General features: G+C 40.1%; 1 protein-coding gene across 2 annotated transcripts in view; it reads right to left on the bottom strand.

Annotated features, from left to right (window-relative positions):
- CCDC7 (coiled-coil domain containing 7) overlaps positions 1-21,666 on the bottom strand; it is a 263,556-nt gene that overhangs the window by 72,921 nt on the left and 168,969 nt on the right. For both annotated transcript variants that reach the window (XM_044928180.2, XM_044928181.2), the window contains 3 exons: positions 15,611-15,721; positions 4,264-4,374; positions 3,305-3,433 (listed from right to left, as the gene is read on the bottom strand). In XM_044928180.2, the coding sequence (XP_044784115.2) occupies positions 3,305-3,433; positions 4,264-4,374; positions 15,611-15,721 (351 nt within the window). The remainder of the gene's footprint in view (positions 1-3,304; positions 3,434-4,263; positions 4,375-15,610; positions 15,722-21,666) is intronic.

The raw sequence follows: 21,666 nt of genomic DNA, 5'->3' as shown, positions 1-21,666 counted from the left end.
TGATAGCGCATTTTCAAAATGGACTATGAAATTAAGTATAAAATCATCAGAGTGGTTTCCTTAAAGTATGTGGAAGACTTGTTACTGCATACAAACACTCAAGAAGTTGTAATTAGACTTTATTGTACTAAGGATAGTCATATTTAAAAATACTTTAAAACTTTTAACAACATATACAATGGGTTTAAAAGTTAAACTGATTAAAAAGTAATAATTCCAAAATAAGAAAAGAAATAGAAACCTGAATCAGGTGCAAAAATTAGAAAGCACCCAAAAAAGGAAATACTTAAATTTAAATATATTAGTAAGTACAATAATTATAAGTGGATTACATGTTGTTGGGCTAGACAATGACAGTCACACTGGATTTATAAGCAATTTAACTATAATCTATAAGCGATGTCACTGGTTTATAAGAATATAGAAACTGGAAAATAAAAGGGTGAAAAAAGATATGCAAATATGAACCAAAAGAAATCTGTAGTAGTTATATCAACGTCATACAAACTAAGATTTTAATCAAAAGACCTTACTGGAGACAGACTAAGATGGTACTGTTTATAAAAAGAAAACGTTGAGTCCATAAGGACTATCAGACATTTTATTTGTATGCTCCTAACAACACAGACAGTATAAGGAAAAAGGACAATACTACAAAAATAGGTAAATCCACAATCATAGTGGGAGAATTTAGTACAGACATTGCTCCATAATGGATATAAGAAACAAAATTTGAAGAAGTCAAGAAATAGGAGTTTAAATAACACAATAAAACCTTGACTTTGCTGACTGTAAGCTCACACATTCATGAACATAATTCTGCTTAAAACAATTAAAACGCAAAATAATTTAATAACATTCATAATAATATTTACTACTGAGTCTTTTCGTTCTAGCAGTTCCAAGTGTCAGGCAAAAGATTTTCATTTGATACCTCATTAATTTTCTGGGCTTTAGGAAGAATGGCTCATAAAAACACAAATAGAGAATCAGAAATCTGCAGTGGAACCTCTAGATTTACAATTTATGTTAGTTATCCTACAATATTGTACTTTATCTTTAAATGATATAAACAAATCATTGTCTATTTGAAGTGCAAATATCATGTGAATATGTTTTTCACACATGTATATGAAGCAGTCATTACTTTCCAGATACACAGACGCATCAAATATATTTAAAGCAACAGTTAGAACTGGACATGGAACAACAGACTAGTTCTAAATAGGAAAAGGAGTACGTCAAGTCTGTATATTGTCACCCTGCTTATTTAACTTATATGCTGAGTACATCGTAAGAAACACTGGGCTGGATGAAGTACAAGCTGGAATCAAGATTGCTGGGGGAAATATCAATAACCTCAGATATGCAGATGATACCACCCGTATGGCAGAAAGTGAAGAACTAAAGAGCATCCTGATGAAAGTGAGAGAGGAGAGTGAAAAAGTTGGCTTAAAGCTCAACATTCAGAAAATGAAGATCATGGCATCCGGTCCCATAACTTCATGGCAAATGGACAGGGAAACAGTGGAAACAGTGGTAGACTTTATGTTTTTGGGCTCCAAAATCATTGCAAATGGTGACTGCAGCCAAGAAATTAAAAGACGCTTACTCCTTGGATGGAAAGTTATGACCAACCTAGACAGCTTATTAAAAAGCAGAGACATTACTTTGCTTACAAAGGTCTGTCTAGTCAAAGCTATGGTTTTCCAGTAGTCATGTATGGATGTGAGAGTTGGACTGTGAAGAAAGCTACATACCAAACAATTGATGCTTTTGAACTGTGGTGCTGGAGAAGACTCTTGAGAGCCCCTTGGACTGCAAGGAGATCCAACCAGTCCATCCCAAAGGAGATCAGTCCTGAGTGTTCATAGGAAGGACTGATGTTGAAGCTGAAACTCCAATACTTTGGCCACCTGATGCAAAGAGCTGACTCATTGGAAAAGACCCTGATGCTGGGAAAGATTTAAGGCAGGAGGAGAAGGGGACGACAGAGGACGAGATGGTAGGATGGTATCACCGACTCAATGGACATGAGTTTGGATAAACTCCGGGAGTTGGTGATGGACAGGAAGGCCTGGTGTGCTGCAGTCCATGGAGTCGCAAAGAGTCGGACATGACTGAGCGACTGAACTGAACTGAACAAATAAATTTAATTTGGAAATACTATTACTATAAACATTATTATAAATACTTACATTTAAAATTATTATTTAGTTTTTTTTATAGCATTTGTAGTTTTGAATAAAGCTTAAAATTTTTGGTATTAAATATGGCCAAGGAAAACACATATTATGATAAAGAACATAGTGAAAGACTGAAAGAAATATATCAAATAGGAAAAATAGTGGAATTACACTTAAATATATCATAATCAGATTATATATGATTGTGAGAGGTAATTAAAAGATCAGGCTGAATTCTATAAGTTTCTTACCAGAAATTCAGCAAAATCACAAAGATACAGGAAAGTATCTTTAAAGTAACAGGAGAGAAAAAAATGTATCATGCAAATACCAACCAAAAGAAAGTTTGTGGAGCTACACTGATAGCAGATAAGGTAGTTTTAAAGGAAAATAAATAAAAACCATAAAAATAATGAAGTCTCTCCCTTAGGATAAAATGCTCTGTCCCCAAGAATAATATCACTTTAAAATTTATATGCACAAAAATAATAGAATATCACAAGATATAAACCAAAGCCTATCACAACTACAAGAATAGAGAAATCCACAAAGTGTAAGATATAACACATTTAATTCAGTGATTACAAATTGCTAAGTCACTTCAGTCGTGTCCGACTGTGCGACCCCATAGACGGCAGCCCACCAGGCTCCCCCATCCCTGGGATTCTCCAGGCAAGAACACTGGAGTGGATTACAAAAGAAAGAGATAAATCATCAATAAAGATCTGAAGTACAATGAGAATGTACAATGGGCATTGGCAAAGTACAAAGTACAATGGGCTTCTTGGGTAGCTCAGTCAGTAGAGTCTGACTGCAATACAGAAGGCCTGGGTTCAATCCCTGGGTTGGGAAGATCCCCTGGAGAAGGAAATGGTAACCCATTCTCGTATTCTTGCCTGGAGAATCCCTTGGACAAAGGAGCCTGGCAGGCTGCAGTCTACAGGGTCGCAAGAGTCGGACACGACTGAACAACTAAACGCAGAGTGTGCACATTCAGCGCTGGGCACAATGAGAGTAATTACTAAATAAGCAAATGGTTGAAGATATATTCATAAACAAAAAACAGCATTCTGAAATTAATTACATACAGTTTATAAGATTTATGCTTAATTACTTACCATCAAGATTCTCCTTTTTGATAGCTCTAGGTTTCTGAGTTTGGGATTGCTTTCTTGAAAACAAATCCTCCTTCTCAGGATGTAGATTTTCAACTGTTATATAATTTTTCTGGTTTTGAAAAGGATATGCTAGGTAGAAAAACATACATGTATAATGGAACTTCTGGATATGCCAAATAATCAAATTTTCTTTGCATAGAGCTGAATTAAGAAACATCATGTGAATAATTGTCATGAGTGTGTGTGAAAGCAGTTTTGTTACTGAGTGACCAACCTAGATAGCATATTGAAAAGCAGAGATATTACTTTGCCAACAAAGGTCCGTCTAATCAAGGCTATGGTTTTTCCAGTGGTATGGATGTGAGAGTTGGACTGTGAAGAAAGCTGAGCGCTGAAGAATTGATGCTTTTGAACTGTGGTGTTGGAGAAGACTCTTGAGAGTCCCTTGGACTGCAAGGAGATCCAACCAGTCCAACCTAAAGGAGATCAGTCCTGGCTGTTCATTGGTGGGACTGATGCTGAAGCTGAAACTCCAATATTTTGGCCACCCCATGCGAAGAGTTAACTGATTGGAAAAGACCCTGATGCTGGGAGGGATTGGGGGCAGGAGGAGAAGGGGACGACAGAGGATGAGATGGCTGGATGGCATCACCGACTCAATGGACATGAGTTTGGGTGAACTCCAGGAGTTGGTGATGGACAGGGAGGCCTGGCGTGCTGTGATTCATGGGGTCGCAAAGAGTTGGACACAACTGAGTGACTGAACTGAACTGAATTATTAACTGTGCAAATACCAACAAAACGGTATCATTACTTTGCCATTGTTCTCAAATTATCTTAGGTCATTCATTTTGACTTCTATAAAATATATGCTCAAATACATATTCATGAACCAAAGGAAAAAAAATCTTCTGATGAGTTTAAAATCATTTAACATTTCCTTTATTTATTATACTTACTATAGCGTCTTTCCTCTCGAGAAGCTATCTGTTTCTTCACTTGCTTTTGGGGTTTCGAAACTAAATCTTCATTCACAAGCAGAGTATTTTGACCTGATGCTCCAAAATAACCTACATAAAAGATGCATTTAGTCTATTACCTGGAAAAATACAACTATTGGGCCATCTTTAGATTTCAAATTTATAATAAGGGTACAGTAGAATTTTCTCTCATTTTTATGAAGTCATAAGTCATTGACTAATACTATAATGCTAGATCTGTTATAAAACTAGATGATGTTGAAGCTATCTCATTATATAAATTTTCCTAAGCAGCAAGTATATTTTATTTTATTTATTCTTTTTTTGGAGGGGAAATTGGCTTAAAAAAAACATTTATTTTAATTGGAGGCTAATTACTTTACAATAATGTAGTGGTTTTGCCATACATTGACATAAATCTGCCATGGCTGTACATGTGGTCCCCATCCTGAACCACCCTCCCACCTCCCTCCCCATCCCATCCCTCTGGGTCGTCTCAGTGAAACAGTTCCAAGTACCCTGTCTTATGCATTGAACCTGGACTGGTGATGCATTTCACATATGATAATATACATGTTTCAATGCCATTCTCCCAAATCTTCCCACCCTTGCCCTCTCCCACAGAGTCCAAAAGACTGTTCTATGCATCTGTGTCTCTTTTGCTGTCTCTCATATAGGGTTATCGTTACCATCCTTCTAAATTCCATATATATGCAGTTAGTATACTGTAGTGGTGCTTTCCTTTCTGGCTTACTTCACTCTGTATAATAGGCTCCAGTTTCATCCACCTCATTAGGACTGATTCAAACGTATTCTTTTTAATGGCTGAGTAATACTCCATTGTGTATCTGTACCACAGCTTTCTTATCCATTTGTCTGCCAATGGACATCTAGGTTGCTTCCATGTCCTGGCTATTATAAACAGAGCTACAATGAACATTGGGGTACACGTGTCTCTTTCAATTCTGGTTTCCTCAGTGTGTATGCCCAGTAGTGGAATTGTTGGGTCATATGGCAGTTCTATTTCCAGTTTTTTTCAGGAATCCCCACACTGTTCTCCATAGTGGCTGTACTAGTTTGCATTCCCACCAACAGTGTAAGAGGGTTCCCTTTTCTCCACACCCTCTCCAGCATTTATTGCTTGTAGACTTTTGGATCGCAGCCATTCTGACTGGCGTGAAATGGTACCTCATTGTGGTTTTGATTTGCATTTCTCTGATAATGAGTGATGTTGAGCATCTTTTCATGTGTTTGTTAGCCATCTGTATGTCTTCTTTGGAGAAATGCCTGTTTAGTTCTTTGGCCCATTTTTTGATTGGGTTATTTATTTTTCTGGAATTGAGCTGCATGAGCTGCTTGTATATTTTTGAGATTAATTCTTTGTCAGTTGCTTCATTTGCTATTATTTTCTCCCATTCTGAAGGCTGTCTTTTCACCTTGCTTATGGTTTCCTTTGTTGTGCAAAGGCTTTTAAGTTTAATTAGGCTCCATTTGTTTATTTTTGCTTTTATTTCCATTACTCTGGGAGGTGGGTTATAGAGGATCTTGCTGTGATTTATGTCATAGAGTGTTTTGCCTACGTTTTCCTCTAGGAGTTTTATACTATCTGGTCTTATGTTTAGATCTTTAATCCATTTTGAATTTGTTTTTGTGTATAGTGTTAGAAGTGTTCTTGTTTCATTCTTTTACAGGTGGTTGACCAGTTTTCCCAGCACCACATGTTAAAGAGATTGACTTTTCTCCATTGTATACTCTTGCCTCCATTGTCAAAGATAAGGTGTCCATAGGTGTGTGGATTTATCTCTGGACTATTTTGTTCCATTGATCTATATTTTTGTCTTTGTGCCAGTACCATACTGTCTTGATGACTGTGGCTTTGTTGTATAGCCTGAAGTTAGGCAGGTTGATTCCTCCAGTTCCATTTTTCTTTCTCAAGATTGCTTTGGCTATTTAAGGTTTTTTTTTTTTTTTTTTTTTTTTCCCATACAAATTGTGAAATTATTTGTTCTAGTGCTGTGAAAAATACTGTTGGGCTTGATAGGGATTGCATTGAATCTATAGATTGCTTTGGGTAGTATAGTCATATTCACTATCTTGATTCTTCCAATCCATGAACATGGTATATTTCTCCATCTATTTGTGTCCTCTTTGATTTCTTTCATCAGTGTTTTATAGTTTTCTATATATACGTCTTTTGTTTCTTTAGGTAGATATATTCCTAATATTTAATTCTTTACATTGCAATGGTGAATGGAATTGTTTCCTTAATTTCTGTTTTCTCATTGTTAGTGTATAGGAATGCAAGGGATTTCTGTGTGTTAATTTTATATCCTGCAAATTTACTATATTCATTGATTAGCTCTAGTAATTTTCTGGTTTCTAGGGTTTCTGGTTTCCTAGGGTTTTCTATGTAGAGGATCATGTCATCTGCAAACAGTGAGAGTTTTACTTCTTCTTTTCCAATCTGGATTCCTTTTATTTCTTTTTCTGCTCTGATTGCTGTGACCCAAGCTTCCAAACTGTGTTGAACAGTAGTGGTGAGAGTGGGCACCCTTGTCTTGTTCCTTACTTTAGGGGAAATGCTTTCAAATTTCACCATTGAGGATAATGTTTGCTGTGGATTTGTCATATATAGCTTTTATTATGTTGAGGTATGTTCCTTCTATTCCTGCTTTTTGGAGAATATTTATCATAAATGGATGTTGAATTTTGTCAAAGGGTTTGTCTGTATCCATTGAGATAATCATATGGTTTTTATTTTTCAATTTGTCAAAGTGGTGGATTACATTGATTGATTTGCAGATATTGAAGAATCCTTGTATCCTTGGGATAAAGCCCACTTGGTTATGCTGCTGCTGCTGAGTCACTTCAGTCGTGTCCAACTCTGTGCGACCCCATAGACGGCAGCCCACCAGGATGCCCCGTCCCTGGGATTCTCCAGGCAAGAACACTGGAGTGGGTTGCCATCTCCTTCTCCAATGCATGAAAGTGAAAAGTGAAAAGTGAAGTCGCTCAGTCATGTCTGACCCTCAGCGACCCCATGGACTGCAGCCTTCCAGGCTTCTCCATCCATGGGATTTTCCAGGCAAGAGTACTGGAGTGGGGTGCCATTGCCTTCTCCAACTTCATTATGATGTATGATCGTTTTAATATGTTGTCAGATTCTGTTTGCTAGAATTTTGTTAAGGATTTTTGCATCTTTGTACATCAGTGATATTGGCCTGTAGTTTTCTTTTTTTTGTGTGGCATCTTTGTCAGGTTTTGGTATTAGGGTGATGGTGGCCTCATAGAATGAGTTTGGAAGTTTCCCTTCCTCTGCAATTTTCTGGAAGAGTTTGAGTAGGATAGATGTTAGCTCTTCTCTAAATTTTTGGTAGAATTCAGCTGTGAAGCCGTCTGGACCTGGGCTTTTGTTTGCTGGAAGATTTCTGTTTACAGTTTCAGTTTCTGTGCTTGTGATGGGTCTGTTAAGATTTTCTATTTCTTCCTGGTTCATTTTGGAAAGTTGTACTTTTCTAAGAATTTGTCCATTTCTTCCACGTTGTCCATTTTATTGGCATATAATTGCTGATAGTAGTCTCTTATGATCCTTTGTATTTCTGTGTTGTCTGCTGTGATCTCTCCATTTTCAGTTCTAATTTTGTTGATTTGATTCTTCTCCTTTTGTTTCTTGATGAGTCTGGCTAATGATTTGTCAATTTTATTTATTTTCTCAAAGAACCAGCTTTTGGCTTTGTTGATTTTTGCTACGGTCCCTTTTGTTTCTTTTGCATTTATTTCTGCCCTAATTTTTAAGATTTCTTTCCTTCTGCTAACCCTGGGGTTCTTCATTTCTCTTCCTTTTCTAGTTGCCTTAGGTGTAGAGTTAGGTTGTTAGTTGACTTTTTTCTTGTTTCTTGAGGTAAGCCTGTATTGTTATGAACCTTCCCCTTAGCACTGCTTTTACAGTGTTCCATAGGCTTGGGGTTGTTGTGTTTTCATTTTCATTCGTTTCTATGCATATTTTGATATCTTTTTTTATTTCTTCTGTGATTTTTTGGTTATTCAGCAGCGTGTTGTTCAACCTCCATATGTTGGAATTTTTAATAGTTTTTCTCCTGTAACTGACATGTAATCTTACTGCATTATCATCATAAAGATGCTTGGAATGATTTCAATTTTCTTGAATTTACCAAGGCTAGATTTATGGCTCAGGATGTGATCTATCCTGGAGAAGGTTTCATGTGCGCTTGAGAAAAAGGTGAAATTCATTGTTTTGGGGTGAAATATCCTATAGATATCAATTAGGTCTAACTGGTCCATAGTCATTTAAAGTTTGTGTTTCCTTGTTAATTTTATGTTTAGCTGATCTATCCAGAAGTGTGAGTGGGGTATTAAAGTCTCCCACTATTACTGTGTTATTGTTATTTCCCTTTCAGACTTGTTAGCATTTGCCTTACATATTGCGGTGCTCCTATGTTGGGTGCATATATATTTATATTGTTATATCTTTTTCTTGGATTGATCCCTTGATCATTATGTAGTGTCTTTCCTTGTCTCTTTTCACAGCCTTTATTTTAAAGTCTATTTTATTTGATATGAGTATTGTTACTCTTGCTTTCTTTTGGAAAGAAAGACAACATATACAGGGGTCTTTTTTCTTTGTATCCATTCAGCCAGTCTTTGTCTTTTGGTTGGGGCATTCAATCCATTTACATTTAAGGTAATTATTAGTAACTGGACATGGAATAACAGACTGGTTCCAAATAGGAAAAGGATTACGTCAAGGCTATATATGGTCACCCTGCTATTTAACTCATATGCAGAGTACATCATGAGAAACGCTGGGCCAGAAGAAGCACAAGCTGGAATCAAGACTGCCAGGAGAAATATCAATAACCTCAGATATGCAGATGACACCAGCCTTAGGGCAGAAAGTGAAAATGAACTAAAAAGCCTCTTGATGAAAGTGAAAGAGGAGAGTGAAAAAATTGGCTTAAAGCTCAACATTCAGAAAACTAAGATCATGGCATCTGGTCCCATCACTTCATGGCAAATAGACGGAGAAACAGTGGAAACAGTGTCAGACTTTATTTTAGGGGTTCCAAAATCACTGCAGATGGTGACTGCAGCCATGAAATTAAAAGATGCTTATTCCTTGGAAGGAAAGTTATGACCAACCTAGATAGCATATTCAAAAGCAAAGATATTACTTTGCCAACAGAGGTCCGTCTAGTCAAGGTTATGGTTTTTCCAGTGGTCATGTATGGATGTGAGAGTTGGACTGTGAAGAAAGCTGAGTGCCGAAGAATTGATGCTTTTGAACTATGGTGTTGGAGAACACTCTTGAGAGTCCCTTGGACTGTAAGGAGATCCAACCAGTCCATTCTAAAGGAGATCAGTCCTGGGCGTTCATTGGAAGGACTGATGCTGAAGCTGAAACTCCAATACTTTGGCCACCTCATGCTTAGAGTTGACTCATTGGAAAAGACCCTGATGCTGGGAGGGATTGGGGGCAGGAGGAGAAGGGGACAACAGAGGATGAGATGGCTGGATGGCATCACCGACTCGATGGACATGAGTTTGGGTAAACTCCGGGAGTTGGTGATGGACAGGGAGGCCTGGTGTGCTGGGATTCATGGGGTCGCAAAGAGTCGGACACAGCTGAGTGACTGAACTGAACTAAACTGATGATCCCATTGCCATTTACTTTGTTCTTTTGCGTTTGAGTTGATACACCCTTTCTGTGTTTCCTGTCTAGAGAAGATCCTTTAGTATTTGTTGGAGAGCTGGTTTGGTGGTGCTGAATTGTCTCAGCTTTTGCTTGCCTGTAAAGCTTTTGATTTTTCCTTCATATTTGAATGAGATCCTTGATGGGTACAGTAATCTGGGTTGTAGGTTTTTCTCTTTCATCATTTTAAGTATGTCCTGCCATTCCCTTCTGGTCTGAAGACTTTCTATTGAAAGATCAGCTATTAAACTTATGGGGATGCCCTTGTGTGTTATTTGTTGTTTTTGCCTTGCTGCTTTTTATATTTGTTCTTTGTGTTTGATCTTTGTTAATTTGATTAATATGTGTCTTGGGGTGTTTCACCTTGGGTTTATCCTGTTTGGGACTCTCTGGATTTCTTGGACTTGGGTGATTATTTCCTTCCCCATGTTAGGGAAGTTTTCAACTATTATCTCCTCAAGTATTTTCTCATGGTCTTCCTTTTTGTTTTCTTCTTCTGAGACTCCTATGAATTGAATGTTGGGGCATTTAACATTGTCCAGAGGTCTCTGAGATTTTCCTCATTTCAATTCTTTTTTCTGTTTTCCTGTCTGCTTCATTTATTTCTACCATTCTATCTTCTACCTCACTTATCCTATCTCTGCCTTTGTTATTCTACTTTTGTTCCCTCCAGAGTGTTTTTGATCCCATTTATTACATTATTCATTATATATTGACTCTTTTTTACTTCTTCTAGGTCCTTATTAAACATTTCTTGCATCTTCACAATCCTTGTCTCCAGGCCATTTATCTGTAACTCCATTTTGTTTTCAAGATTTTGGATTCACTATCTTTACCTGAATTCTTTTTCAGGTAGATTCCCTATCTCTTCCTCTTTTGTTTGGTTTGGTGGGCATTTATCCTGTTCCTTTACCTGCTGAGTATTTCTCTGACTTTTCATATTGTTTAGATTGCTGTGTTTGGGGTGGCCTTTCTGTCTTCTGACAGTTTGTGGTTTTTATTTATTGTGGAGGTTGCTCGCTGGGTGGGGTTGGATGGGTGGCTTGTCAAGGTTTCCTTGTTAGGGAAACTTGTGTCGGTGTTCTGATGGGTGGAGCTGGATTTCTTCTCTCTGGAGTGCAATGAAGTGTCCAGTCGTGAGTTTTGAGATGTCATTGGGTTTGGTGTGACTTTGGACAGCCTGTATATTGAAGCTCAGGGCAATGTTCCTGTGTTGCTGGGGAATTTGTGTGGTATGTCTTGCTATGGAACTTGTTGGCTCTTGGGTGGCACTTGGTTTCAGTGTAGGTATGGAGGCTTTTGGATGAGCTCTTATCCACTAATGTTCCCTGGAGTCAGGAGTTCTCTGTTGTTCTCAGGTTTTGAACCTAAGCCTCCTGTCTCTGGTTTTCAGTCTTATTCTTACAGTAGCTTCAAGACTTCTTTATCTATTTATTCAGCACCGATGATAAAACATCTAGGTTAATGATGAGATGTTTCTCCACAGTGAGGGCCACCTGGAGAGGTTCACAGAGTTACATGGAGAAGAGAAGAGGGAGGAGGGAGATAGAGGTGACCAGGAGGAGAAGCTGCTGCTGCTGCTGCTAAGTCGCTTCAGTCGTGTCTGACTCTGTGCGACCCCATAGAGGGCAGCCCACCAGGCTCCCCATTCCTGGGATTCTCCAGGCAAGAACACTGGAGTGGGTTGCCATTTCCTTCTCCAACGCATGAAAGTGAAAAGTGAAAGTGAAGTCACTCCGTCATGTCTGACTCTTAGCGACCCCATGGACTGCAGCCTACCAGGCTCCTCCGTCCATGGGATTTCCAGGCAAGAGTACTGGAGTGGGGTGCCATTGCCTTCTCCAGTAGGAGAAGAGGGGAAATCAAAAGGGGAGAGAGCAAGCTAGCCAGTAATCAATTCCCTATGTTCTCTCCACAGTCTGGACCCCTCAGAGATGTTCATGGAGTTACACAGAGAAGAGAAGAGGGAGGAAGGAGACAGAGGTGATCAGGAGAAGAAAAGGGGAAATCAAACGGAGAGAGACAGATCCAGCCTGTAATCAGTTCCCTAAGTGTTCTCCACAGCCCAGAACACACAAAGAGATTCACAGAGTTGGGTAGAGAAGAGAAGGGGGAGGGAGGAAATAGAGGCGACCTGGTGGAGAGAAAGGAGAGTCAACAGGGGGAGAGAGCAATCAAGCCTGTAATCACACTCCCAAGTAAAAACGGGTACTGAAGATTGGGTTCTTAAAGGTACAAAATTGATAACAAATACTAAAAAGCAATGATTAAAAATCTAGAGTAGAGGTTAAACTCTCAAAAATACAATATTAAAAAAACAAAACAAAGTCACAAACATTATAATATATATATATGAAGTTTGCTTTAAAAATAGGGTCTTTTTTTTGCAAAGTACATCATGAGAAATGCTGGGCTGGATGAAGCATAAGCTGGAATCAAGACTGCTGGGAAAAATATCAATAACCTCAGATATGCAGATGACACCAGCCTTAGGGCAGAAAGTGAAGAGGAACTAAAAAGCCTCTTGATGAAAGTGAAAGAGGAGAGTGAAAGTTGGCTTAAAGCTCAACATTCAGAAAACTAAGATCATGGCATCTGGTCCCATCACTTCATGGCAAATAGACGGAGAAACAGTGGAAACAGTGTCAGACTTTATTTTGGGGGGCTCCAAAATCACTGCAGATGGTGACTGCAGCCATGAAATTAAAAACGCTTACTCCTTGGAAGGAAAGTTATGACCAACCTAGATAGCATATTCAAAAGCAGAGACATTACTTTGCCAACAAAGGTCCGTCTAGTCAAGGCTATGGTTTTTCCAGTAGTCATGTATGGATGTGAGAGTTGGACTGTGAAGAAAGCTGAGCGCTGAAGAATTGATGCTTCTGAACTGTGGTGTTTGAGAAGACTCTTGAGAGTCCCTTGGACTGCAAGGAGATCCAACTGGTTCATTCTGAAGGAGATCAGTCCTGGGTGTTCTTTGGAAGGACTGATGCTGAAGCTGAAACTCCAATACTTTGGCCACCTCACATGAAGAGTTGACTCATTGGAAAAGACTCTGATGCTGGGAGGGATTGGGGGGCAGGAGGAGAAGGGGACGACAGAGGATGAGATGGCTGGATGGCATCACCGACTCGATGGACGTGAGTTTGAGTGAATTCCTGGAGTTGGTGATGGACAGGGAGGCCTGGTGTGCTGAGATTCATGGGGTCGCAACGAGTCGGACCCGACTGAGCGACTGAACTGAACTGAAGCAGGTTATATAAGCGAAAATTAAAGGAGTAATAGAGGACTTAAAAAAAAGTTTAAAAAATTTAAAAAATGATATAAGTAAAAATATATCTAGGAATTTCTCCAGAGCTGTTGTGGACAGTGTGGGGTCAGTTCAGTTTCAGTTCCTTGATCTGGCTTATACTTCTCAGGATCTATAGGCCCTTTCCAATGTAGTCAGTGCTTACTACAGGGTTTTAATCTGTTGCACCTGTCACTTCCAAAGCGGTTCCCTCTGTTTATTTTAGCTTCTGTTTGCTGGTCTCTTCAGTGTCTAATTTCCACCCTAACACCAGGGGGCAATGGTGGTCACTTATTTAGGCTCACTTGTTCAGTCATGCTGTGGGGAGGGAAGAACACTGCAAACAAATATTACTGGCATGTGTGGGGAGTGCTCACAGTGTTTCAGCTGCAGTGGGTTTGCCCCCACTCACAGCGTGTGAGCTTTCATTGTCTACACTACTCAGGCTCCAGGTTGCTTTGCTGGGAACGGTCTGAGGCAGGCCCTGGGTTGCGTGCACTTTCCAGGTCTAAGCCGCTCAGGTTCAGGTTCTCCGGTACTCCACAAAGGCGCAGACTTGGTTGGGCCTGTGTTTTGTGCCCTTCCCAGGTCCAAGCAGCTCAGGTGACTAGGTGCTTGGAGAGCACAGTCACCCCCAGGTAGGGGGTACGTCTTATTGCCTCTCCCATCACAGCTGCTCAGTTTTCTGGGTGTACAATGGGTGCATCTTCTCAGGTGTGCCGTGTGTCTTTTCTGGGGAGCTGATCTCTGGCTGTGACCCTCCCAGCAGATGTCAACAGTCCAGAATCCCAAGAAGTCTTGGTTAGCAATGAAGGCTGCTCACAGTTTGGTAGAGGATGCCTCTCTGGGGCCGTGATTTCCCCTTCATGGCTATGGCTACAAACTCCCACTGCCTGCTTGTCTCCGATGGGGGATGGGCCGGTCTGCAGCCTGCTAGCCTAAGTGAACACCTGCTCACATTTGCCCATAAGCCCTGAAGAAAACTGCTCTGGCTGGCACCATTTTAGTGGGCATATAGAAGACCATAAACCTCCCTGACTAGCAGCCCCTAGTGCTGTTGTTTCTCAAAAACAGCAGCAACTGCCTAGAATAAAAAAGCAAAAAGCAACACCTTCATTTCTGAGTTCAAGAATAACAAGGTCCTTCGTGAGACTAATTCTCACTCAATAGCCTCAACTAACCTGTGCACATGGCCTTAGGAGCATGGAGTCTCAATGACTATTGGCAGCTCAACATTGTAATAAAACTCTGAGCACTGGCAGTACCTGACTTTGACATTGTCACAGAGATTATCGCCCAAGATAAAAAACTTGATATACAACAACTGACATCTCAAACTCCCTTTTCAGCATCATTGTCAATGTGGATAATCAGGATCAGTTTAATTTTATGTGTAATGGTTTGCAATATACCACTAATGTCCATCCAAAAGTCTACCTAAATTCCCCTACTATCTGTCTTAGATATGATGAGACCTAGAAAAATTCAAGCTACTGGAAGGAACACTAGCTTTCCACTATGTTGAAGACGTCTTCCTGGTGGTCCCAGACAAGGGCACTACCCAATGATGACTGGTCATTCTGTGGACTCACATGAGGCAAAGTGATGAGCCATTAATACAGATGAGGCACCAAGACCCATCACCCAAGTGAAATTCCTAGGCACGATATAGAAAAAGCAACAACATCCTATCCAGAGGAAATGACTAACAATATCTGGTCCTCTCAACTTCCCCAAATAAAAAGAGGTACTTTTCTGGTATTGGCACTTTTCAAACAGGGAACTTGATGGCACCTACCTATGAGGTCACCAAGAAGATCTCACCTTTGTGTGACCCAACTAACAGAATACCCTGGTGGGGGTCTCCATCAAGCCTCCAGGCTGCCATTCCCCTAAGCCTCTCTGATTTCTATTTGCTGTTTTAGTTACAGATCTCAAAAACTTCTGCTTGTCATTTGGAGCCTAGGCAGAATGATGCTGCTACTGGTCAGAAGTGCCCACTGGGCAGAATTTCCTGGAACCTGTAATCTCCCAGAGTCAGCTAAAAGGTATACACAATTCAAGATATGACTGGACAGTTACTGAGCTTAGTGGATACTGAGTGAATGCTTTATGGCTGTGAAATAATCTTATGACAAAGAAATTACAATCCAAAGGTATTAACACTTTGGATCTTGTTCTCTAGTTATCTGTGGGTATTCACAGTTTAGGTCATTTATTTTTACTTCTATAAAATATACACTCAAATACATATTCATTGACCAAAGAAAAAAGATTTTCTGATGAGACTAAAATAATTTAAAAGTTACCATAATTATTATACTTACTCTGACTCCTTTCCCTTCTGTAATTTATTTGTTTCTCTACTTGAGTTTGGAGTTTTGACACTGGATATTGATCAAAAACCGTAAGATTTTCATCTGGTACTCCAATACGAGCTACATAGAGATGCATTTAGTTCAGTAAATGGAAAAACAGATCCATCATGAAATCTCTAGATTTCAAATTTACAGCAAGTATACAGTAGAATTTTCTCTCATTTTTAAAGTTATCAGTAAATTGTCATAACAATCTTAAATGCAAATAAGAAAAGTTTTAATGGATGCTACTGAAAATGTCTCATTATTTCAAAGATATTCTGAGGCATCAAATATATTTCATATTAGTCTCTACTTTGGGGGCATGTATACACTAAATAAATACACAATAATAGATGAAACAATAAAAATACATATGCACAAGGTTATTCATTATAGTGTTATCTGTAATTGCAAGATATTTTATTTCTTGAACAGCTAATGTTCAAGAATAGGATATTGGTTAAATGCTGTACTAAGTCACTTCAGTTGTGTCCGATTCTTTGCAACCCTATGGACTGTAGCCCACCAGGCTCCTTTGTCCATGGGGATTCTCCAGGCAAGAATACTGGAGGGGGTTGCCATGTCCTCCAGGGGATCTTCCCAACCCCGGGATTGAACCTGCAGCTCTTATGTCTTCTGCACTGGCAGGCAGGTTCTTTACCACTAGCGCCACCTGGGAAGCCCCTTATTGGTTGAATAAACCAAGGCATATACAATTAATTATGGTATAGTATAAACTGTGGTATATAATGTGGTACTATTTTATATATTTACATAAAAATAATAAAAAGATTTTTATAAACTACATGGAGGGATTTCTAGGAGATAATGTTAAGTGGAAAAAAAATTTTTAAAGGGTATGTAGTATGCTAACTTTTGGTTCAGAAAGAAGTAATCAGAAAAATGAAAAAATAGATATTAACTTTACAAGATGAAGCACAGAAAAGATAAGCATAAGAAGAAAGGGAGAGAGAGCGAGGACTGGGGAATGCAGAGAGACGCACTGGAAAGAAATGATGCTCTTAAGTACACCTTTGGTAAGTAGGTCAATATGTTGCATACATTTCAAAAATAGAACTAAACCAACAAGGATAAGAAGAGGAAATGAAAACTGAAAGCAAATGAAATGAACCTACTGCTGCTGCTGCTAAGTCGCTTCAGTCATGTCTGACTCTGTGCGACCCCATAGACGGCAGCCCACCAGGCTCCCCTGTCCCTGGGATTCTCCAGGCAAGACCACTGGAGTGGGTTGCCATTTCTTTCTCCAATGCATGAAAGTGAAAAGGGAAAGTGAAGTCACTCAGTTGCGTCTGACTCTTAGTGACCCCAGGGACTGCAGCCCACCAGGCTCCTCCATCCATGGAATTTTCCAGGTAAGAGTGCTGGAGTGGGGTGCCATTGCCTTCTCTGGAAATGAACCTACTGAAGGGTTAAAAAACCAACAATGATCCCAATTAGTCATAAATACAGTGTTTGAAACATACCCTCAATCTTGGGCAAGAGAATGGGGGAAAGACAGAAACCAGATCACTAAATATTTTCAGTAGCCTTTTCTCTTTTTTTTTTGGTAGTGGTACATGCTAAGTAATTCTGTAACAGGGGTGGAAGCACTGCGGAATTGGAGCAAATATATAAATCTGTTGATGTAAGAGTCAGGTTTAACACCATGGAAAAAACACACACGAAATGAAGGAAGGCAAGCAGACCTGAGAGACTAAAACTAAAGGTGTCTGAGAGTCCTCATGATTTCTTGAATATAAGTATGCATGAACATATGCATATTTATGTGCACATGCACACGTATGTGTCTATGAATATATGTACATGTGTATAAAAACTATGGAGTATGGACCCAAGTTAAAATACTACATGTATTGGGTGGTTTGATTCATTGATGGAGGAGGTAATTTTGTTTAACTTGGTAACAGTAGCACCTGTAAGATCCATCAATACAGACGCTTCCTACTTTTACTCAGACCTGTAAGCCTTCATAAATAAACATAACTAGACATTAGACAAGGTCTCTACGTCTCCAGTGGGGACCTGAGGACATACCCTTACAAAGTTCCAAGTAAGGAGGGGAAAAATTGCATTTCTTGGGCCTTTTGGATACTGCTGAACAGATCTCTGTGATTCCCATAGCCATTATAGAAGGATGAGGAGGAAACAGATAATTCTGTATAGTTTTATTTTACCATAACTCTTTTCCAGACACAACTATGAGTAAATACACTTTGGGCCTCTACAAACCCCAAATATTGTGGTTTCTATTAAAGAATATGTTATTGGTAGAAATGTACTTTTTATATCAACTAGCACAACCCCCACCATGTCCCCACTGTGAGATTTACTGAGTTTAGGGTATTTTAATGGAGTACATTAAGGGGAGATAAGAAAGTCTTCCTCAGCGATCAATGCAAAGAAATAGAGGAAAACAACAGGATGGAAAAGCCTAGAGATCTCTTCAAGAAAATTAGAGATACCAAGGGAACATTTCAAGCAAATATGGGCTCGATAAAGGACAGAAATGGTATGGACATAACAGAAGCAGAAGATATGAAGAAGAGGTGGCAAGAATACACAGAAGAACTATACAAAAAAGATCTTCATGACCAGGTAATCATGATGGTGTGATCACTCACCTAGAGCCAGACGTCTTGGAATGTGAAGTCAAGTGGGCCTTAGAAAGGATCACTACAAACAAAGCTAGTGGAGGTGATGGAATTCCAGTGGAGCTATTTCAAATCCTAAAAGATGATGCTATGAAAGTGCTGCAGTCAATATGCCAGCAAATTTGGAAAACTCAGCAGTGGCCACAGGACTGGAAAAGGTCAGTTTTCATTCCAATCCCAAAGAAAGGTGATGCCAAAGAATGCTCAAACTACTGCACAATTACACTCATCTCACATGCTAGTAAAGTAATGCTCAAAATTCTCCAAGCCAGGCTTCAGTAATACGTGAACCGTGAACTTCCAGATGTTCAAGCTGGTTTTAGAAAAGGCAGAGGAACCAGAGATCAAATTGCCAACATCCGCTGAATCATCGAAAAAGCAAGCGAGTTCCAGGAAAACATCTATTTCTGCTTTATTGACTATGCCAAAGCCTTTGACTGTGTGGATCACAATAAACTATGGAAAATTCTGAAAGAGATGGGAATACCAGACCACTTGACCTGCCTCTTGAGAAACCTATATGTAGATCAGGAAGCAACAGTTAGAACTGGACATGGAACAACAGACTGGTTCCAAATAGGAAAAGGAGTACGTCAAGGCTGTATATTGTCACCCTGCTTATTTAACTTATATGCAGAGGACATCATGAGAAACACTGGGCTGAAAGAAGCACAAGCTGGAATCAAGATTGCCAGGAGAAATATCAATAACCTCAGATATGCAGATGAAACCACCCTTAGGGCAGAAAGTGAAGAGGAACTAAAAAGCCTCCTGATGAAAGTGAAAGAGGAGAGTGAAAAAGTTGACTTAAAGCTCAACATTCAGAAAACGAAGATCATGGCATCCAGTCCCATCACTTCATGGCAAATAAATGGGGAAACAGTGGAAACAGTGTCAGACTTTATTTTTTGGGGCTCCAAAATCACTGCAGATAGTGACTGCAGCCATGAAATTAAAAGACGCTTGCTCCTTGGAAGGAAAGTTACGACCAACTTAGCATATTCGAAAGCAGAGACATTACTTTGCCAACAAAGGTCCGTCTAGTCAAGGCTATGGTTTTTCCAGTGGTCATGTATGGATGTGAGAGTTGGACTGTGGAGAAAGCTGAGTGCCGAAGAATCGATGCTTTTGAACTGTGGTGTTGGAGAAGACTCTTGAGAGTCCCTTGGACTGCAAGGAGATCCAACCAGTCCATCCTAAAGGAGATCAGTCCTGGGCGTTCATTGGAAGGACTGATGCTGAAGCTGAAACTCCAATACTTTGGCCACCTCATGCGAAGAGTTGACTCATTGGAAAAGACTCTGAGCTGGGAGGGATTGGGGGCAGGAGGAGAAGGGGACAACAGAGGATGAGATGGCTGGATGGCATCATCGACTCGATGGGCATGAGTTTGGGTAAACTTCGGGAGTTGGTGATGGACAAGGAGGCCTGGCGTGCTGCGATTCATGGGGTTGCAAAGAGTCGGACACAATTGAGCGACTGAATTGAACTGAACAAAAAGCATTAGAGCTGTCTCTGTCACCAGTGGTACCTGACATTGTGAAATTTAGAGAAGATTGCCGGGGTCCAGCCCCGGCTGATCCAGGGTATTCGAAGGAGAGACGGCTAGGCGGCCTATTCAAATGTTAATTAGATATAATAAAGAGGAATAGAATGAGGATAGCTCAGTAGGAAAATTCAGTGGAGAAAAGAAGCTGAGTGGCTTGGTTTACGCGGAAAATCAATATAACCCGTGACACCAGGTTAGCTCTGACCACGGAGGCCGCAGGCGCCCTCTCGAATAGCGGAAGGTGCCCCACCTTAGACACCTTCTCGAGTGGGTCTTAGAAGCCCAGGCAAATAAACGGTCGCAGAGGATATCCACGCTCCAGATGGACACTCAGCTGGAAGTTAAAGGGAAGAATGACATGGGGAGACCAAGCGTTGGTGAGCAAGGCCCATAGCTTTATTTTCAACAGGGGCTTTTATACCCTAAGTTACACATAGAGGATAATAGGGGATGCAAAATCAGCAGTCTTTGATGCTTATCAAAAACCAGGGTTTCTTTCCTGCAGATTTATCGTATACAAATGGTTTAGGTGATTTACATCATCTTCTGGCCAGAGGCCTATTAACATTTTATGACTCTTGACAAGCACTTATCAACAAAGACTTATTTTCTCTAAGAGTAATTATTTTAAGGTTTGGCGCCATCTTCCGAAGATAAGATTACGTTCCTATAGGGTGGATGTGTAATGGGTTTACAAAGGAAAGAATTTACTACCTTAAGGGTCTAAAGTTACTAACACCAGGCCACTACTTATTTTTTCTACATACCAACTATATTAATTAATGCACATTCAAGGATACAATTCAGGGGATGTGAAAACTTGGCAACAAACATCGGCTCATCAATGAAATCTTTTACTAGTTTTATTCTGACAGTTTCTAATTCTCTGAGAGGCTCTAAGCTATTTGAATATCTTAAGCTTCCCGTGCCTCTGGAGGCTGGGAGACTGTAAACAATCGTATGCATAGCTGTAGGTGTCCGGGTAAACTTGTCAGGCGAGTTAGAGAGCCATCTGAGGGGTTTGGATTTAAACACTCCTAATTGCCCAGAAACTTTATTAATTGGAGCTATAAGTTAACTCTTTGACAGAGAGAGTGAGATGGTGGTGGGGGACAGCCCCCAGTAAAGTCAGAGGTGAGAGCACAAAGCAATAAAGTAGGCAGACTCTGGTTTTTTGGGGGGTAGATGCTCGAGAATATCCGGGGGCACTCCCGAGGCTCGATCCCGCCTTTGCGTATGCCGAGCCCCCTTCCTCATGACCTTTGTCACGAGTGGAATGTCTCTCGCCGGCTCCCGGCAGAAGATATCATTCAAGATAAAGAATCTTGGTACAATGAAGCTGACATCACAGATGCCCTTCTCAGCATCACTCTCCACGTGGATGATAGGATTAGTCTGATGTATGCAGTATGGGTTATAGTGCACCACCAAGATCTTCCCATGAGACTCCCTAAATTCTCTATCTGTAATCAATGCATAGGTTAAGACTTGGGAAAAGTCCTGCTCCTGGAGGGAGCACTAGCCTTCCACTCTTTCAATGAAATTATCCTAGTGGGCTCAGACAAGGGCACTACGCCAAAAGAACAGGATGTTCTATTTGCTTACAAGTAGGATGCAGTTAGGCCATTAATAACAAGGTACAAGGACTCAAAACTGAAGTAAAATTCCTGAGCATGATCTGTAAGGGGCATAGTTCAGAGAAAATGACTGTCATTCTTTTGACCCTCTCTGCTTCTGAAATGAAAATCATTAGAGTAACTGGTGGGACTACACAGACACAGCCTCACTCTCACAGGATCACC

The sequence above is a fragment of the Bubalus bubalis genome, chromosome 14 (genome assembly GCF_019923935.1).
Source record: "Bubalus bubalis isolate 160015118507 breed Murrah chromosome 14, NDDB_SH_1, whole genome shotgun sequence".
Taxonomy (NCBI): Eukaryota; Metazoa; Chordata; class Mammalia; order Artiodactyla; family Bovidae; genus Bubalus; species Bubalus bubalis.
Note: the sequence above shows the minus strand (reverse complement) of the source record. Positions and strands in the feature narration are given on the sequence as shown.